A 21965-nucleotide genomic window follows, 5' to 3' on the forward strand; every position below is an offset into this window, starting at 1 on the left:
AAACTCTTTTGAATGTTTTGCTTTTCTCATGTTGATAGTACACTGTAAATATTCATAATACCCTATAGAACTTCTCTAGGAATTGCAATGGATTCAAAAAATCATTTTGGGGAAATTTAACATTTACTCTGCCATATTTTATAATTTATACACACAATTTTCTGTTAACTAGTCTTAATTAAATTTCTTCTTTTAGAGCTTTGGAAACATTAGCAATCTTACCATGCACATGATTTTAAAATTTACTGATGGTGTGTGGAATAACATGTTAAATTTTCTTTTTATGCATTTATTACTAATGGTTAGAGACACAATTATATATTTGTATGTTTTTTTGGATCCTGTGATTTAATCAGGCCATTTACTCTGGCAATTGTTTTTGATCTTTTAAAATTTTTCTCCAAAGAGGTATACACAGTCTACAAATTGAACTTACTATTGCTTTCCAAATGTTACACAGAAAAGTCTTCCAAATTGATGAAGTCTCCCTCAAGGGAGGAGGAAGGCCTGTGAAGATCAGAATGTAAATAACACACAAGTCTCTAAAGCTCCAAAACTAAGAATATTCTCAAGGCCTGCCCCAGTACTTTTGAACTGTTAAATTTCTGATGAAGAGGGGGAAACTCACCTATGTTCTTGTAATAATGAACCTCAATAAATTTATTAGTTAGTAAGATTTAACTTCAATAGGATAATTATTTTGATCTGGCTTTGATTCTCTATCTGAGGTAAGTGGATGTCTGCTCATGTCTTCCAAGGAAAGGTCTCACAGAACACAATTGTGATTCAAACAGAAACTGATAAACAGTAGATGATTTGGGAAGGAGTGGTTACATGGCTCCTGTAATGGGTATTGAAATATGCAACTGAGGCTGAGTCATCTGAGAAAGGATTATCTCTGGTGGAATCTCCATATGAGCAGCATTACCCATGAATTATGTGGTAGTATGGCTTCTTGCTATGGGTAGTAGGTTATAAAACTAAGACTGATACATCACAATGTAGATTTTCTATTGCAGAAATCCCAAGAAAGTTGTATTTCTGTATGTGGTATAGACTGGTTCACCTACTTTTTAATGGTACACTGCAAGAAAACACAGTTTTACACATCTCAGTAGATGACTGGCTTGTTTGAGTGGAAACATCAAACAATGTTGTATAACAATAGAGACACTGTGTGATGCATGACTAGAAAAACAAAAATGATTAATGTAGCTGATGGGCATTAATACTAAGAGCAGCATGGATATTAGTAACTCATTAAACTTAGTCTGTGAAATTTTCTCCTTGACAGTTTGGCTGTATTCAGATGCCGTGCTTCATGGATGTCCCAGTAGAAAAAGAAAAACTGACAGATGAAGAGGGAATTATGTTACAGAACTCAATAGAAATCATTGCAAATGGTAGGTTTCTATGTGGTGGCCTATAGTCTATCAAGCATCCCTGAAAACCAAGAAGTAAATGCACTTACTAAATTCTGTGCATCTGTACTCAATCTCTAAAGCTGCTGGAACTGCTATGAAATATTCTGGCATTTCGAATGCTGTTCAAACTTCTGATACTTGCTATAGGTATAGTCTCAATTAAGGACATAAAAGAACCTGTTCTGTATGGAATTGGTAGGTGGACTTCATATTCAGTGACAGATTCAATGTACCATCAGCTGTGTCAACACTGCCACATACCTTTTATTGACATTTCTGTGTAAACAAAAAACAGATGAAGACACCATCGAGGATTTGACCCAGTGTTTTGAGCATCATTCAGCACGAGAGTGGTGAACATCCAATTCTGTACCATCTTGATTTCTTCATGTCATTGGGAGAATCTTTGGTGTCTTCAGCAATATGAACTTACCATTTTCTTCTAGCATGATAATGGCAATAAGGTTTTTATTTTGTGAAGCGTCATGAATTTCTAGGGCCAACATATTCAGATAGGACACCTCTAGCACACATTCTATACTAACTACTATTATTTAATGCATTCTTTGTTTTTATATAAAGATTTATTTTATTTTATTTATTTGAATTGATATTGTGGTTTCATGGGAGACCATACGAGTGTCAGATCTCTTGGAACTAGACTTACAAATGGTTGTGACCTCTCATGTACATGCTTAGAACAAAACCTGGGTCTTCTGAAAGAGACACTAATTCTCTTAAACATTGAGCATGTCTTCAGACCAGAATTCTTCATCTTTATTAACCCACACCCAGGTGTGATTCATGTCGGAGACTCTCAAACCGATCTATCAAATTGTAAGTGAAGCAGAGGGCTCCAGAGATACATTTCTCAAGAATTCCCAGACAAGTTAGAATGGGGTTTTGGGGACTTTGAGCTGCCTATGTTACAATAAACTCAATTAATTTGCCCCAGAGAACACTTTGGCTTAAAAAGCTGCACTTTGGTAGAATCATTACTTTGGTCTGTCAGTTGCCCTGTCAACTGCAATCAGAAGACCTGTCCTAGTGTGTCACTAGAAAACTTTAGGAAAAGCTACAAACAAGTTTTATTTTACTCATTTATTTTCTTTTTATGTTGTTGTTTGTGCTTTTGATTAATTTTGTTTTGTTTTGCCATATAGGAATACCTAAATCTTGCAGTATTCTTATAAAGCAGAGTGTAGATCCTGAGAATCTTTGGCCTCTTCCTTACAACAGAGGGAAAAAAATTCAGTTTTTCACAATTAAGTGAGATGTCAGTTATATTTTTTTTAAGATGTCCTTTATCACACTGGAATAGTTACACCATGTTGCTAAAATGTTGATTACTTTTTGTTGGTGTACTGAGAGTCTTGTTTCATTCTACTTACTTGTTTGTATTTGCTTCAGGCAGATGTTTGCATACCAAAGAATTCATTAGGAGACTGTAAAAAGAGCATATAATAATTGGCATAAAATGCATGTAGGACATACAAGGTGGGGATAAAGAATAGTTTGCATATAAAATGTATTACTGAAGGCTGTGGCTATTTTAAAATAAAACTATTTCAAATTTTACTCATGGTCCTTTTAGGGGCTGAAAAATAAAATGTAAAACTCAATACTATAAATTTTCAGAAAATTGTTTTCAATGTAAAGTTTGAAGTTCCTCCTTTATATGAATGTATTTAGACTTTTACATATATTGTCCACATATCATGTTTTTCTAAGAGTAGACAAGTGTTCTCAATATGTTGCACCAACACAGTCCTAACTTCCTCAAATATTTTCATTTCCTTTTAAACATCATGTGAGGAAAACTAAATGACTTAAATTCAGATTTATGTTTCAGAAATTTTCCATTGTAGTTTTAAATTGATATATTATGAAAAGAAGTCAAGATGAGATGACTAAATTTGTTTATTGTTAGTTATTTTGATATTTTTCCATTTGTCCCCATTTGTTATATTTTCCTAAGATAAATTTTGCCTTCTCAAATATGTAAGGACATATTTTAGAATACTATTTTATTTTCCTAATACTATTTTCAGGTCACAGATTCTTAAGATCTAGATTTCCTGTTTCATATAGGTTAATTAATTACTTTTACTTTTTTATTAATTAATTTATTTGTTTATAAAAATTTCCAATTCCTCCCCTCCTCCCCATACCCTCCCATTCTCGCCACTCCCTCCCCCCCACTCCCTCCACTCCTCCCTCTCCAGTCCTAAGAGTAGTCAGGGTTTCCTGCCCTGTGGGAAGTTCAAGTTCCTCCCCTCTCCCTCCAGGGCTAGGAAGGTGAGCATCCAAACAGACTAGGATCCCAGAAAGCTAGTACATGCAGACAAAACAAGACCCAGTGTCATTGACAATGGCTTCTCAGTCAGCCCCCATGTCAGTCACATTTAGAGACTCCGGTTTGATCACATGCTCATTCAGTCCCAGTCCAGCTGGCCTTGGTGAGCTCTCATTCGATCAGTCCCCTTGTATCCGAGGGTGAACGCATCCCACACGGTTCTGATTTCCTTTTTCATAATCTCTCTCCTCCTGCTCCTCATTTGGACCTTGGGTGCTCAGTCCAGTGCTCCAATGTGGGTCTCCGTCTCTATCTCCATCTATCCTCAGATGAAGGTTCCCTCTAGTCCTGCCTTTCTTGCTCACGTTCTCCCTCCTTCTGCTTCTCATTTGGACCTAGGGAGTTAAGTCCAGTGTTCCAATGTGTGTTTCTATCTCTATCTCCATCCATCACCCGATGAAGGATCTATGGTGATATACAAAATATTCATCAGTATGGTTATGAACCAGGGCCAGTTCAGGTACGCTCTTCTCTGCTGCCCAGGGAACAATCTGGGGACCTCTCTTGGGCCTGGGAACCCCTCCAGAATCAAGACTCTTGCAAACCCTAAAATGGCTCCCTTAGTTGAGATATATACTTCCCTAGTCCCATATCTATCCTTCCTCCCCCCTCCCATTCTCCCAAGCCATCCCCAATCCTCCCCCTCTCCCTTCTCTCTAACCATCTCCCCTTACTTCCACCCCCCACCCCACCCCCCTACACCCACGTTTGCCTGGCAATCTTGTCTACTTCCAATATCCAAGAGGATAACTATAAGATTTTCTTCATGTTCACCTTCTTATTTAGCTTCTCTAGGATCACGAATTATAGGCTCAAAGACCTTTAACTATGGCTAGAATCCACTTATGAGTGAGTACATACCATTTTCCTCTTTTTGGGTCTGACTTACCTCACTCAGTAAAGCGTTTTCTATTTCCATCTATTTGCATGCAAAATTCAAGATGTCATTGTTTTTTACTGCTGAGTAAAACTCCAATGTGTATATGTTCCACACCTTCTTTAACCATTCTTCTATTGAGGGGCACCTAGGTTGTTTGCAGGTTCTGGCTATTACAAATAGTGCTGCTATGAATATAGTTGAACAAATGCTTTTGTAGTATGATAGGGCATCTCTTGGGTATATTCCCAAGAGTGGAATTGCTGGGTCCTGAGGGAGGTTGACTCCCAGTTTCCTGAGAAACCGCCACACTGATTTCGACAGTGGCTGCACAAGTTTGCATTCCCACCAACAATGGATGAGTGTTCCCCTCATTCCACATCCTCTCCAGCATAGACTATCATTGGTGTTTTTGAGTTTGGCTATTCTGACAGGTGTAAGATGATATCTCATAGTTGTTTTGATTTGCATTTCCCTGATCGCTAAGGAGGTTGAGAATGACCTTAAGTGTCTGTTGGCCATTCAAAGTTCATCTGTTGTGAATTCTCTGTTAAGTTCAGTACCCCATTTTTTAATTGGGTTAATTAGAGTTTTAGTGTCTAGTTTCTTGAGTTCTTTGTATATTTTGGAGATCAGACCTTTGTCTGATGAGGGGTTGGTGAAGATCTTCTCCCAGTCAGAAGGCAGCCTTTTTGTCTTACTGACAGTGTCCTTTGCTTTACAGAAGCTTCTCAGTTTCAGTAGGTCCCATTTATTCATTGATTCTCTTATTGTCTGTGCTCCTGGGGTTCTGCTTAGGAAGTGGTCTCCTGTGCCTATATCTTGTAGACTATTTCCCACTTTCTCTTCTATCAGGTTCAAAGTGGTCGGATTTAAAAATGTCTTTTCTAGGATCATAGGTCATGATCCTAGAGAAGCTAAGTAATAAGATGAACCAAAAAAAAAAAAACCATATATAACCCACCTGGAATTTGGAAACTGACAAGATGTCCTGACAAGAAAGGATCATGGGGGCAGGGAGTCGAAGGTAGGGGAAAAGGGGAGAGGAGAACCCTCAAAAAGGGTTGAGGAGAACTTGAGGGAATGGGTTAGTTGAGTATGGAGGAGGGACAGATATGAGAGCAAGGAAAGAGATTGATTGAATGAACCATTATGGGGTTATCAAGAAACCTGACTCCAGAAAAATTACCAGGAATCCACAAGAATGACCCCAGCTAAGACCCTAAGCAATAGAGGAGAGAGAGCCCGAACTGTCCTTGCCCTGTAGTCAGACTGATGATTGTCTTAAATATCACTATAGAACCTTCATTACACAACATATGGAACTGAGGCAGAGACCCACATCAGAGCACTGGAATGAGCTCTCAAGGTCCAGTTGAAGAGTAGTAGGAATAAGAATAAGAGCAAAGAGGTCAAGATCATGTAGTGTTCATCCACTGAAACAGTTTACATGAGCTAGTAGGAGAACACCAAATCCAGCTGGACTGGGAAGGAATAAGTTACATTCCTCTGAATGTAGCTGACAGTTGTATGGCTGGGGCCGACTGAGGGGCTACAAGCAGTGGCCCTGTGTTTTACCTCTACTGCATGCATGTACTGAATTTTTTGGAACCTATTGTCTTTGGATGTATACCTTGCTCAGCCTAGTAGTAGTAGGGAGGGTCTTGGACGTTACACAAACCCAAGTGCCTTACCCTCTCTTAGGATTAGGGGGCATAGGATGGGAGGATGTGTGATAGGAATAGGAGGAGAGGCAGGACTAGGAATTTGGATTGGTAATTTTTTTAAAGAAAAATCTAATTAAAAAACCAGGGAAAAAGTGCCTTTTCTTCTTAATTTTTTGAAGGGTACACTATCTAATGGGTATTATCATTGAACTGTGAACTACTTCTTTCTTCATTTGCTTTTCATGTTGAATTCTCATTTCACATCTCCATTTTTCTTTTCTTATCTCCTGGTTATACTTCCATTGGTTTCATTTTGTTCTCACTTTTTATTTCACGGATTTTTAAGATTCTAATTTTAGATGATTGATCCTAAACTGCTACAGTTTTCAAATTTTAGCATTTCATGCTTCAAAATTCTTCTCAATGATGCTTCCAATATATGTCAAATATTTTATATTTTGATTTTACTTTTTGTTTTAATTCATTACTATTTACATGCATATGCTTACATACATGCAGGAATGTATATATATATATATAATTCATATTTTTCTTTAACTTTTTATTTAAATTTTATTATTTAGGTAGCTAATGGTTTAGAAAATTATCAGTTGTCTTTTTTTACAGGTTTTTTTTCTCTCACACAATTGTCAACTTTTTTAAGATTACTGTGCAGTTTATACTCAGGAGGTTAAGAAGAATCACATGAATCAGGTATTCCATCATGCACGGCAAAAACTTGTTTTTCCATAGAGGCATATTAAGGATAGTTTAAACATTTAATTGAATAAAAACAGCAAGCAATAATTTAAAAAACAGATGGCAGTACACATATACAAAATTCTCAAAGAATACATAATACTTATATTTAAAATATATTTCCAAAGTGACAGTAATATAGAAAGTGTGTTACTAATGTAAGGATAGTCAAATATTTAGTAGGACTTTCTTGTCAGACTTTATTTTGGGGATTGCCAGCTGCTCCCAAATAAGGACATGGAGACTTATTTATCATGAAAATTTGGCCTTTAGCTTAGGCTTGTATCAAAACTAGCTCTTATAACTTAAATTAACCTTTTTATTTTTACAGGTTATTATGCTCTATTATGGTAAGGTGAAATATTCTATATTATTTAATATTTCTTAGATTTATAGTCGTTAATTTCAGCAATATAAGTATGCTCTTTCTTAGTCAGGTGCAAGTCTAGTCTACTGTTATTGAGTGGTATGTTCTACATATATATGTATATATATACATATATACATATATATATGTGTATATATACACATATACACACATATATATATGTATATATATATATATATATGAAATTCTATTGCCTGGCTGTTTTTCAGATTTTCCGTGCCCTCGTGGAATTTATATACTGGTATTCCTTTTTTTTTTTTTAATTTATTAGATTTTTAAAAAATACCAATTCAAGTTGCATTCTTTCCCATTTTCCCATTCCCTCCACACACTCTCCAAAACCACTCCCTCTGATCCTCAGAGAGGGTAAGGCACTTTGCCTTGTGGAATGTCCAAGGCCCTTCCTACTATCTTTAGGTTGAGCAAGATATACATCCAAAGAGAATAGATTCAGAAAAAGCCACTACATGCAGTAGGCATAAATCCTGGTGCCACTGACTGTGGCCCCTCAGTCTGCTCCAGCCATGCAACTGTCAAACACATTCAGACGGACTAGTTTGGTCCTATGCTTGTTCCCTCCCAGTCCAGTTAGAGTTGGTGGGCTCCATTAGCTCAGGTAGACCATTTCAGTGAGTGAACCTATCATGGTATTGCCCTCTCTGCTCCTATTCTTTTTCCTCCTACTCTTTAACTGGACTTTGGCAGCTCAGTCCAGTGCTCTGATGCAGGTCTCTGTCTCTGTTTCCATCAGTTCCTGGATGAAGGTTCTATGGTGATATTTAAGACTACAGTCTGACTACAGGGCAAACCAAGATACAGGACAGTCAAAGCTACATAGTGAGACCACCTTGAAACAGAAAAGGAAAGAAGAGGAAAGGAAAGGAAAGGAAAGGAAAGGAAAGGAAAGGAAAGGAAAGGAAAGGAAAGGAAAGGAAAGGAAAGGAAAGGAAAAGATATGTCCCACATGCTCATAGGCTAATGTGATGAAAGTTATTTTTCAACTGAGAGTTGCTTTCTCCATGAATAATCAAGTTGGCAATCCCTATCAGCTACTACAGATTTCTAGTATATATGACCAGATAAGATCCTCTATACAATATATTTGATTCAAAATTGCAAATATTTTAAATACCCTGTCATTTTCTATTACTTATCCAAGCTGGAAATTTCATTCAGATTTGGAGAGTTTAATTATTTTAAGTTCTGCTTCTCTTCTACCATCCAATAAAGGATTTCTGAGAACTAAAGAAACCATGTGTGTGTAAAGAGAAAATCCTGAATGACGGTATATTATTAAAATGGGCATGGCCATGTCAGGGATCAATATCCCACACCTACAAGAAATCAGCAAAGCCTACCCTTTAGGGTTCAAACTTGGCTTAGCAGAGCTTTCCTCTGGTCCATGTGTAAATATTGACAGTGTGTTAAAGTTTGAGTGTTTATGAACAATTGCTTACTGTTAACAAATCTAGCAACTGCAATTACATCCTCCCAAATGTTTACAGCCTGAGACTGCTGATTAGTATACATCCCTTATAGAGACTATTAGCCCCCCTACCTGTGTTGTACATAATAAAGTGACTAAAATTCTGCTTGTTACAACAAAGTATGTGTAGCTCCTTCAAAGAGTGTACAGCCTATCTGAACCCACATTTGTTTTATGTGTCAAAATGTCTGTTCTCTTCTTCGTGACCCTTTTCCCTAGTCAGGTCAAGATGCCAAGTTGTACAAGACATGTTAAGGTATATTACTTTGCATTTAGTCATCATCTCTCCATAATATTTTTAAAATGTTTGTCAGTCTTCATTGTTTTTATGTGCTTAATAAGATAACTCAGTACTTTTTTATATTACAATAGTTATATTATTTCCCCCTTTTCTTTTCTTTTTACAAATACTCACATGTACCACTTCTCAATCTCTTTCAAATTCAAAGACTCTCTTTTCATTATTTACTGTCATATACATGTATAGATATGCACATATATTCTTAAACATATAAACACACCCTGCTTAGTCAATAAAATGCTACTTGAATGTATTTGTGGTAATTTGATTAACATTGGCACCAAGAGTCTCTTGTATTTGAGATTTTGTCATTATGGAATAGTGCTAATTGACAAGGATTATGAAGTGAGGCTTTGTAGGTGTAGGTGTGTCCTTGATAAAGGAAGTGTGTCACTGAGGGAGGGATTTGGGATTTCATATGCTCAGGCTAGTCTCAATATCCCCCCTGCTCCTGCTGCCCACAGATGTAGACTTAGAACTCTCAGCTATCTCTCAAGCATCATGTCTACATATGTGCTTTCGTGATTCCCACCAGGATGATAGTAACTATACTTCTAAACTATAAGGGATTCATGCCAATTAAATATTTATTTAACTTTATAAGTGTTGTGGTGGTAATGGTGTCTCTTCACAGCACTAGAACATTGATTGACTAAATCTTTTTAGGACTGACGATTTGGTATTAGATAGTCAAGCCTCTATGTTCTTTCATAAAGAAGACTATTTCTCACACACTTTGCATTTCTTAGTTATGTGTATTTCATTATATATGGTAGAGGTCTCATAGATTTTTGCTCATTAACTTTGGCATATCTATTGGTTTCAGCCTTGTGCAACTAGTGTTTGAGTAATCATGTTGGTTATACTTTTTGACAAACAATATTATATGGATAAGTAGTTTACCGTTGCTTAAACTAGTTACTAATCATTGTTATGTATGCATACATAAGTACATATATGACAATAATCTATTATCATAAAATTTCTGTAAGTGGAAATTATGAGTGTCATGAGCAAGGCTGCCAAATTTTTAGAATGCTTATATTCACATCCTATCACTGTGAACATCTTATTACCTCAATTAGATCATGTAATAATATTTTCTAAAGATTATAAATTTAATAAAAGTTTCCTAAACTAAATAGCCAGTGGCTGTAACATAGCAGACATCAATTTTATGTTTATGGAATTCTTCCTTGTTTGAAATTATGAAGGATTTATGTAATAACAGTGATATTACCTTAATCACATTAATTGCTCTCCTCACAATAAAATTTGATGACACATATCTCTTTCCAAATTATTACTGTCATTTATCCCATATTTCCTTTACTTTTTCTAATAATCAATTGTAGATGAGCTTTTTAACTAATAGATTGTTCCCTGTGTTGGTTTTTAATTTGTATGGCTAATTACTAACCATACAGAATATTATCTGTACAAGGTTAGATATGCCAATTTAGGATTAGTTTGAAATTACAGTTATGAAATGACACAAATAATTCTCTCACATTTACCTAATCTTTCATGATTGATTCAGGTCATGCTCATCATTTACTGAAGATATGATAACCAAACCATCAACTATGTTTCTATTCTCTCTTTAATCTTTTCTGAGAGATGATAATAACAGATTAATAATTGACAGTGATTTCTAGGCTAAGGGAAACATTTATTTAAAACATGGATGGCATGGATACATTTTTAAATGAAAAAAATTAAATAAATGAGAAAATTGTATCATCTTGTTTTCTGACTCATAAATAACAAAAGATATTCAGAATCTTTAAAATATCCAAGTGAAATCATTCTTTAAAATTATCCACAAAGTGTGAATATAGGCAAGATTGAAATGTGACCAAGAACTCTGATGAAATATTAAAGTATATGAAAATGACGAAGACTGGAGAAATGGTTCAGCAGTTAATGTGTTTTCTTCCCTTCTAGATTTTGCAAATTAAGATCCCATCACCTATGCAGCTCACAACCACGTAGAACTCCAGTTCTCAGGGTTAAATCATTCTTCTGGTATCTAAAGACACCTTCCCACATGTGGCATATACTTTTTCTCTCTTACACACAAAAATCTAGAAACATATATAAAAGAAGCAAAAATATATCTTTTCTTTTTTTTCATTTTGTAACTTTATTTTTTTAAATTTTATTAAATTATAAAAGTTTCCAATTCCTCCCCTCCTCCCAACACCCTCCCACTCCCCCCACTCCCTCTCCTCCTCCCTCTCCATCCCTAAGAGCAGTCAGGGTTTCCTGCTCTGTGGGAAGTTCAAGTTCCTCCCCCCTCCCTCCAGGTCCAGGGAAGGTGAGAATCCAAACAGACTGGATCGCCAAAATTCAGTATATGCAGAGGAAGCAAGTCCCAGTGTCATTGTCAATGGCATTTCAGAAAGGCTCCAGGCCAGCCACATCCAGAGAATCCAGCCACATTCAGAGAATCTGGTTGGATCACGTCCTCGTTGAGTCCCAGTCCAACTGGCCTTGGTGAACTCTCATTAGATCAGTCCCCTTGTATCAGTGGGTGATCGCATCCCTCGCAGTCGTGATTTCTTTTTTCATTTTCTTCATCCTTCTGCTCCTCATTTGGACCATGGAGGGCTCAGTATGATGCTCCAATATGGGTCTCCGTCTGTATTGCCATCCAACGTCGGATGAAGGTTTCCGCTGCTTTTGCGTTCTTTGCTCACGTTCTCTTTCCTTCTGCCTCTCGTTTGGACCTAGGGAGCTAGGTCCAGTGTTTCAACGTGGGTCTCCGCCTCCATCTCCATCCATCGCCAGATGAGGGATCTATGGTGATATGCAAAATATTCATCAGTATGGTTGTGGGACAAGGCCAGTTCAGGCACCCTCTCTTCTGTCCAGAGAACAATCTGGGGATCTCTCCTTGGACCTGGGATCCCCTTTATAATCAAGTCTCTTGTAAACCCTAAAATGACTCCCTAAGTTGAGGTATATACTTCCCTGATCCCATATCCATCCTTCCTCCCTCCCCCCCATCCCAGTCCCCCGATCTTTCCCCATTCCTCCCCTACTCCCTTCTCTCTAACCATCTCCACTTCCAACAGCCCACCCACCCCCCATGCACCCGAGGTTACCTGGCACTCTTGTCTATTTCCAATCTCCAGGTGGATAGCTACATGATTTTCATCAGGTTCACCTTCTTATTTAGCTTCTCTAGGATCACGAATAATAGGCTCAAAGACCTTTAATAATGGTTAGGATCCACTTATGAGTGAATACATATCATATTCCTCTTTTTGGGTCTGGCTTACTTCACTCAGTAAAGCGTTTTCTATTTCCATCTATTTGCATGCAAAATTCAAGATGTCATTGTTCTTTACCGCTGAGTAAAACTCTAATGTGTATATGTTCCACACTTTTTTTAACCATTCTTCTATTGAGGGGCACCTAGGTTGTTTCCAGGTTCTGGCTATTACAAATAGTGCTGCTATGAACATAGTTGAACAAATGCTTTTGTAGTATGTTAGGGCATCTCTTGGGTATATTCCCAAGAGTGGAATTGCTGGGTCCTGAGGGAGGTTGACTCCCAGTTTCCTGAGAAACTGCCACATTGATTTCCACAGTGGCTGCACAAGTCTGCATTCCCACCAACAATGGATGAGTGTTCGCCTCATTCCACATCCTCTCCAGCATAGGCTATCATTGGTGTTTTTGAGTTTGGCTATTCTGACAGGTGTAAGATGATATCTCATAGTTGTTTTGATTTGCATTTCCCTGATCGCTAAGGAGGTTGAGCATGACCTTAAGTGTCTTTTGGCCATTCGAAGTTCATCTGTTGTGAATTCTCTTCAGTTCAGTTCAGTACCCCATTTTTTAATTGGGTTAATTAGAGTTTTAGTGTCTAGTTTCATGAGTTCTCTGTATATTTTGGAGATCAGACCTTTGTCTGATGAGGGGTTGGTGAAGATCTTCTCCCAGTCAGAAGGCAGCCTTTTTGTCTTACTGACAGTGTCCTTTGCTTTACAGAAGCTTCTCAGTTTCAGTAGGTCCCATTTATTCATTGTTTCTCTTATTGTCTGCGCTCCTGGGGTTCTGCTTAGGAAGTGGTCTCCTGTGCCTATATCTTGTAGACTACTTCCAACTTTCTCTTTTATCAGGTTCAAAGTGGTCGGATTAATGTTGATGTCTTTAATCCATTTGGACCTGAGTTTTGTGCATGGTGATAGATATGGATCTATTTTCATTCTTCTACAGGTTGACATCCAGTTATGCCAGCACCATTTGTTAAAGATGCTTTCCTTCTTCCATTGTATAGCTTTAGCTCCCTTGTCAAAAATCAGGTGTTCATAAGTTTGTGGGTTAATACCCGGGTCTTCTATTTGATTCCATAGGTCGACTTCTCTGTTGTTATGCCAATACCAAGCTGTTTTCAATACTGTTGCTATGTAATAGAGTTTGAAGTCAGGGATGGTAATGCCTCCAGAAGTTCCTTTATTGTATAAGATTGTTTTGGCTATCCTGGGTTTTTTGTTTTGCCATACAAACTTGATTATTGTTCTCACATGGTCTGTGAAGAAGTTTGATGGGATTTTGATGGGAATTGCATTGAATCTATAGATTGCTTTTGGTAGAATTGCCATTTTTACTATGTTGATTCTCCCAATCCAAGAGCAGGGAAGGTCTTTCCATTTTCTGGTATCCTCCTAAATTTCTTTTTTCAAGGACTTAAAGTTATGTCAAATAGGTCTTTCACTTCCTTGGTTAGAGTTACCCCAAGATATTTTATGCTATTTGTGGCTATCATGAAAGGTGATGTTTCTCTGATTTCCCTCTCTGCTTCTTTATCCTTTGTGTATAGGAGGACTACCAATTTTGTGGAATTGATCTTGTATCCTGCCATATTATTAAAGTTGTTTATCAACTGTAGGAGTTCTTTGGTAGAGTTTTTGGTGTCGCTTATGTACACTATCATATCGTCTGCAAATAACGAAAGTTTAATTTCATCCTTTCCAATTCGAGTCCCCTTGATCCCCTTATGTTGTCTTATTGCTATTGCTAGAACTTCAAGCACTATATTGAAGAGGTATGGAGAGAGTGGACAGCCTTGTCAATGTTCATGAGTGAGATTGGTCTGTAATTCTCTTTCTTGGTTGTGTCTTTGTGTGGTTTTGGTATCAGGGTAACTGTAGCTTCATAAAAAGAGTTTGACCATGATTCTTCTGTTTCTATATTGTGAAATACATTAAGGAGTATAGGTATTAGTTCTTCCTGGAAGTTCTGGTAGAATTCTGCATTGAAACCATCTGGTCCTGGGCTTTTTTTGGTAGGGAGATTTTTAATAACAGCTTCTAATTCTTCACGACTGACAGGTCTATTTAGATTGTTCACCTGGTCTTGTTTCAACTTTGGTATATGGTACTTATCTAAAAAAATGTCCATTTCTTTTACATTTTCCAACTTTGAGGCATATACATTTTCATAATAAGATCTAATGATTCTCTGAATTTCCTCTGTGTCTGTGGTTATTTCCCCCTTTTCATTTCTGATCTTGTTAATTTGCATGTTCTCTCTCTGCCGTTTGATTAGTTTGGATAAGGGTTTGTCAATCTTGTTGATTTTCTCCAAGAACCAGCTTTTTGATTCATTGATTCTTTGGATTGTTTTCCTGTGTTTCTATTTTATTGATTTCAGCCCTCAGTTTGATTATTTCCAGTCTTCTACTCGTCCTGGATGAATCAGCTTCTTTTTTCTAGAGCTTTCCACGTGTGCTGTTAAGTCTCCAACGTGTGCTTTCTCCGTTTTCTTTAATTGGGCACTTAGTGCTATGAACTTTCCTCTTAGCACTGCTTTCATAGTGTCCCATAGGTTTGAGTATGTTTTGTCTTTATTTTAATTAAATTCAAGGAAGAGTTTAATTTCTTTCTTTATTTCTTCCTTGACCCAGCGGTGATTCAGTAGTTGACTGTTCAACTTCCATGAATTTGTTGGCTTCCTGGGGGTAGCACTGTTTTTGAATTCTAACTATAATCCATGGTGGTCTGACAAGACACAGGCGGTTACTAATATTTTTTTTGTATCTGTGGAAGTTTGCTTTGTTACCCAGTATATGGTCAATTTTCGAGAAGGTTCCATGAGCTGCAGAGGAAAAGGTATATTCTTTCCTATTTGGGTGGAGTGTTCTATAGATGTCTGTTAAGTCCATTTGATTCAATACCTCCAATAATTCTCTTATTTCTCTGTTAGGTTTCTGTCTGATTGACCTGTCCATTGGTGAGAGAGGAGTATTGAAGTCTCCTATTATTAGTGTCTGTGGTTTGATGACTGCCTTGAATTCTAGAAGTATTTTTTTTACATAAGTAGGAGGCTTTACATTAGGGGCATAGATATTCAGGATTGAGACTTCCTCTTGATGAATTGTTCCTGTTATGAGTATAAAATGTCTGTCTCCATCTCTTCTGATTGATTTTAGTTTGAAGTCAATTTTGTTGGAAATTAGAATGGCCACACCTGCTTGTTTCTTAGGTCTGTTTGCTTGAAAAACCTTTTCCCAACCCTTTACTCTGAGTAGATGTCAGTCTTTGTGGTTGAGGTGTGTTTCTTGTAAACAGCAGAATGTTGGATCCTGTTTTTGTATCCAATCTCTTAGTCTGTGCCTTTTTATAGGTGAATAGTGTCCATTAATATTAAGTGATATTAATGACCAGTGGTTGTTGACTCCGGTTATAATTATTTTTTGTTTACTTGTCTAATAGTGTTTGTATGTGTCCCTTCTTTGAGTTAAGCTCGTGAAGGGTTGCTAGATGTCTGATTTATTGTAGGCAGTGTTGGCAATGTTGGATTCCTTGAGTTGTGATTTTCCTTCTATTACTTTCTGTAAGGCTGGGTTTGTGACTATGAATTGTTTAAATTTATTCTTATCCTGGAATATTTTGTTTTCTTCATTGATAGTGAACGATAGCTTGGCTGGGTATAGTAGTCTGGGTTTGCATCCATGGTCTCTTAGTTTCTGCAGTACCTCTATCCAGGACCGTCTGGATTTCATGGTTTACATAGAGAATTCCGGTGTAAGTCTGATATGTTTACCTTTATAAGTTACTTGCCCTTTTTCCTTTGCAGCTCTTAATATTCTTTCTTTAGTCTGAATGCTTTGTGTTTTGATTATTATATGGCGAGGGGATTTTTTTTTTGATCAAGTCTATTCGATGTTCTGTATGCTTCTTGAACCTTCATAGGAATATCATTATTTAGGTTGGGAAAGTTTTCTTCTATAATTTTGTTGAATATATTTTCTGGTCCTTTGATCTGCAGTTCTTCTCCTTCTTCAATCCCTATTATTCTTAGATTTGGTTTTTTATTGTGTCCCAGATTTCTTGAATGTTTTGTGATGAGATTTTGTTGGATTTGCTGTTTTCGTTGATCAGAGCATTTATTTTCTCTATGGTATCTTCAGAATCTGAGATTCGTTCTTCGATCTCTTGTATCCTATTGGTTATGCTTGATTCTGTAGTCTCCGTTCGTTTACCTAGATTTTCCATATCCAACCGGCCCTCGTTTTGTGTTTTCTTCATTGCCTCCATTTCAGTTTTCAATTCTTGAACTGTTTCCATTACCTGTTTGATTGTTTTTTCTTGGTTTCCCAGTGTATCATTCACGGATTTACTCATTTCTTCGAACTTTTTGTTATACTTCTCATCCAGTTCTTTACTCATTTCTTCCATCTTTTTGTTGTACTTCTCATCCAGTTCTTTAAGGGAGTTATTCATATCCTGTTTAAGGGACTCTATTGCTTTCATAATGGCACTTTTTTCCACTTCTTCTGAATTAAGAGGTTCAGGTCCTTCTATTGTAGGGTCATTGGGATCTGGTGTTTTCATGTTGGTTTTTAGATTGTTAGAGGAGTTCTTGCCTTGGCATCTGCCAATCTCTTCCTTCAAATGCTCTCTATTGGATCTTCTGGTAGCGGGTCAGGTTCCCTTGTTGGGCAGGGACTTCACTGACAGAAGGCCTACCTGTCCTCAGGCAGTCTATTGAAACACAGGCACTCCCTCCTGCCGGGTTGCACTCACAGTACAGGCCCAACACGCAAGGGAGCAGCTCTGACAAGATCTTGTGGCCCCAGGGGGAAAGGGGGAAGAGAGGAAGGTGTACCTGGATGAATGCTGGGATGGGATTCGGGAGAACTCAGCAGGGTGGAGCCACCACTGCAGGGTGACCAGAAAGTCGAGGGGTACGGGGAAAGTCTGAATTTCTCCTAGCCGAAGCCCTCAGGCCAGGAGCAAACTCACCCCTCCTCCAATGGATGTCTGCTAGAAGTTCACTCTCTCTTGCTGGCCAGGAATGTGGCTGAGCTGAGACAGGGCTTGCCTGTCGTCAGGCAGGCTCTCAAAGCACCGAAACTGCCCCTTGCTGTACTGCACCCACAGCCCAGGCCCAGCGTGCAAGGGAGCAGCTCTGGGGAGATCTTGTGGCTCCAGAGGGGAGGGGGAAAGAGAGGAAGGTGTACCTGGATAAAGGCTGGGACGGGATTCGGGAGAGCTCCGCAGGGAGGAGCCTCCTCTGCTGGGTGACCAGAAAGTCGAGGGGGGTGGGGAAAGTCTGAATTCCTCTTAGCTGAAGCCCTCGGGCCAGGAGCAAACTCACCCCTCCTCCAATGGATGTCTGCTAGAAGTTCACTCTCTCTTGCTGGCCAGGAATGTGGCTGAGCTGAGACAGAGCTTGCCTGTCTTCAGGCAGGCTCTCAAAGCACAGGAACTGCTCCTGCCGGACTGAGCCCACAGCCCAGATCCAGCGTGCAAGGGAGCAGCTCTGGGGAGATCTTGTGGCCCCAGAGGGGAGGGGTAATATATCTTTTCTTAAAGAGGAAACACATCACTGATCATTTAATAAAATAATTAACAAATGAAAAACCGTTCTGTGATGGTTAGTCATACAATACATTTCAACTTTCTGGTTTTGATCTTGGATTATGGTAGTTATTGTCTTTTAAAAAAATTATTTTATTAAGAAGAAAGATACATCTTTAAAAGTGTATTCTGTATAGTGTTATGTAATAAAAGTATTTAAAAAGTAAATGTTTATTAATTAAGTATGGATCTTTATCAAGGTAAAATACAGAGTATGAAGTGAATCAAAAAATTGAAATATTTAAGAAACATATTAAAAATGATGAAAAACTATTTTCATAAATTGCTCTCTAGAAAAAATTAATCCTAATATAAATTTTGAATATCTACATTTACTTAAGAATATAATATTGAGGTTTTTTCATCCAAAACCTTCATCACATGTCTATTTTTCTTTCTTTGGAAATATAAATTTTCTTATTTATATTATGATACAGTTTCCCTTCACAACTCCTCTGAATTCTTCCCCAACTTCTCTCTCTTCCAGAGTCATGCCCATTCTGTCTATTCTTATAAAACAAACAGGCATTTGAAGAATAATAATAGAATAAAAAAAGGCAAATCAAAAATAGGCATCTGAATACGACAAAACAAACAGAAGAAAAAAAGCAACACAAAAACATAGGAAACATATATAGATGCTGATACACAAGTTGCAGAACACAGAAGTTTACCTGCACTGCAATGTTGTAAAAAACAAGACATGATTTCATTAATAGATTTATTCATATCATCTTTAAGAACATTTGACATACGCATAGTAGGTATTTTGAAGTCCTTATCTGTGCTTCAGCTATGTTGTATATCTCAGGGCCCTTTGTACATAAATTGCTAAGCTCTAGTGGGAACATATATATGGTCCCTAGTTTTACTGATTGTTTTAGGTTGTTGTCTAGGCATCTGCGTTAGTGACTATTATGACTCTAAGTGTTGATAACCAATCTTATCTTTGTTAGGTGTGCTTTCATTCATTGATTTCTGTTGCCTTCTCTGGTTATTAAATAGTATGGGGGCTGTAGATTCTCTAGTAAGGAATATTTCTGATGGTTTGTGAGGAGTAGCCACTTGGGTTTCTTTGTAAAAAGTATTTTCAGGTTTTGTGAGCTGACATTAAGCAATGAGCATAGACCAAAAAAGGTGGTGACAGTAGGGTCTGTAGGAAAGAGGAAAGCAGGCTATGCCACTAGGACCAGTGTTAAATCTTGGGATATGAGCTGTAATAGAAGGGAATGCCACACTAAGTAGTTTACTACATTGATGGGAATGAGACTAGAGAACTGAAATTGGAGGTAAGGAATGAGAATGAAAATACCTAAATTTATTCTCTGGCTTACATGACCAAAAGATTTCCAGGGAATATGTGCAGAAGTTGGAGATTAATAAAAAAAATGCTGTGATAGAGGAAGGCTGTAGTAAATGTCTGGGTAAAATGCTGGGTATAGGGCTAGAAAGGAAAGGAAAGTCACAGAAAATGCTCCACTACAGAGCAGGTGATGTACTGGAGATTGGAATTAGAGGAAATAAGGGAATGTGAAGATGGTCACATGATTCTCTTAAAACCCTATGGTTTAAGGGTAGTCAAAAAAATAAGTCTTAGAAAAGGTTACAAATAATCAGATGTAGTATATAAACAGAATAAAATGACAAACTAGGATGTGTGAAATCATTAAAATGGAAAGTTGGCACATGTAGCAGAAAAATGTGAAAGCTAGAAATGATGTTATATAGTAGGTAATTCTAAGAATCTGAATGGAATTAACAAGCCTGTAAGTGCAGATATTTTTCAGCATCAGAGTCATTATGGAAGCGGTCATTTTAGAGAATTGTCAGAATATCTAAAACTGAATCAAATATAAATGTTAAAAATTCAAGTCTTGTTGATGGTTCAGTTTCCATTCACATTAAAACATGAAAAATGACTTTAAAACATTTGACATTGCTAAAAAAGTAAATAGGATATCATGGAATGTGGTAACACCACAAGTGATGCTGGTTGTATACAAAATATGATGATAATAATATTGATAACAGTATATAAAGTTTGGCATTATTTTACAGTAATTGTAAAAAGCTATAAATTATTACTGTCTAAGTCATTAAATCTTTATATACTGCTATTCAATTGATAAGTAATTATTCATTTAGTTGAAAAATATTGATTTTTGGCTTCATCTAAATGGTGAATACATTTTCAGTAATCCTATGTTACATCTAAATCTTTGAGAAATGCTGATCAGAAACTGAGAATATGTGAGGCATATGGAGGTGAGCTGAAATTTGAGTGATAAAAACAATAATAAGATGGTATATTTACCCTTTGGAATACACCAAAACCTATAGATTATTTTTTATTTTATTATTATTATTATTATTATTATTAAAATTTTTCATCTCTTCCCCTCCTCGCATTTCCCTCCCCCTCCTCCCATTCCCCACCTCCCTCTACAGTCCAAAGAGCAGTCAGGGTTCCCTTCCCTGTGGGAAATCTAAGGTCCTCCCCCCTCCATCCAGGTCGAGGAAGGTAAGCATCCAAACAGACTAGGCTCCCACAAAACTAGTATATGCAGTAGAATCAAAGCCCAGAGTCATTGTCAGTGGGTTTCTCAGTCAGCCCTCCTTGTCAGTCACATTCAGAGAGTCCGATTTGAATACGTGCTCCATCAGTCCCAGTCCAGCTGGCCTTGGTGAGCTCCCATTAGATCAGCCCCACCCACCGTCACAGTGGGTGGGCACACTTATTGCAGTCCTGACTTCTTTCCTCACGTTCTCTCTCCTTCAGCTACTCATAGGGACCTTGGGAAATCAGTCCAGTGCTCCAATGTGGGTCTCTGTCTCTATCTCCATTCATTGCCAGATGAGGATTCTATGGTGATATGTAAGATATTCTTCAGTGTAGCTATAGGAAGGGGCCAGTTCAGGTGCCCTCTCAGCTGCTCACGGAACAAGATGGGGACATAACCTTGGACACCTGGGAAGCCCTCTAGAGTCCAGTCTCTTGTCAACCCTAAAATGACTCCCTTAATTAAGATCTATACTTCCCTGCTCCCATATCCACTCTTCGTCCAACCCAACCATCTCGTTCCCACAAGCTCTCCCCATCCTCCCCTTCTCACTTTTCTCTCCCCATATCTCCTTACCCCACCCCACCCCCACCCCCAAGCTCCCAATTTTTGCCTGGTAATCTTGTCTACTTCCAATATCCAGAAAGATAACTACATGTTTTTCTTTGGGTTCACCTTCCTATTTAGCTTCTCTTGGATCACGAATTATAGGCTCAATGTCCTTTATTTATGGCTAGAATCCACTAATGAATGAGTACATACCGTATTATTCATCTTTAATGGTACCTTCTAAAACTGAGAAGCTTCTGTTAAGCAGAGGACACTGTCATTAAAACAAGAAGGCAACCTACTGATTGGGTGATCTTCACCAACCCCGCAACAGACAAAGGTCTGATCTCCAAAACATATAAAGAACTGAAGAAACTAGACTTTAAAATGCTAATTAACCCAATTAAAAAATGGGGCTCTGAACTGAACAGAGAATTCTCAACTGAAGAAATTCAAATGGCCAAAAGACACTTAAGGTCACATTCAAACTCCTTAGCAATCAGGGAAATGCAAATCAAAACAACTTTGAGATACTATCTTTCACCTGTCAGAATGTTGAAAATCAAAAACACCAATGATAACCTTTGCTGGAGAGTATGTGGAGTAAGGGGAACACTTATCCATTGCTGGTGGGAATGCAAACTTGTGCAACCACTTTGGAAATCAGTGTGGCAGTTTCTCAGGAAACTGGGAGTCAACCTACCTCAGGATCAGCAAT

The 21965-nt window shown here is 37.7% G+C and overlaps 1 protein-coding gene across 1 annotated transcript in view; it reads left to right on the forward strand.

Moving 5' to 3' along the window:
- The first annotated feature begins 1309 nt into the window (after positions 1–1309).
- LOC125389251 (uncharacterized) overlaps positions 1310–21965 on the forward strand; it is a 47771-nt gene continuing 27115 nt past the window's right edge. The window contains 1 exon segment of the mRNA XM_085685180.2: positions 1310–1403. Coding sequence (XP_085541306.2) covers positions 1310–1403 — 94 coding nt within the window.

The sequence above is a fragment of the Myodes glareolus genome, chromosome X, assembly GCF_982192425.1.
Source record: "Myodes glareolus chromosome X, mMyoGla1.1, whole genome shotgun sequence".
Taxonomy (NCBI): Eukaryota; Metazoa; Chordata; class Mammalia; order Rodentia; family Cricetidae; genus Myodes; species Myodes glareolus.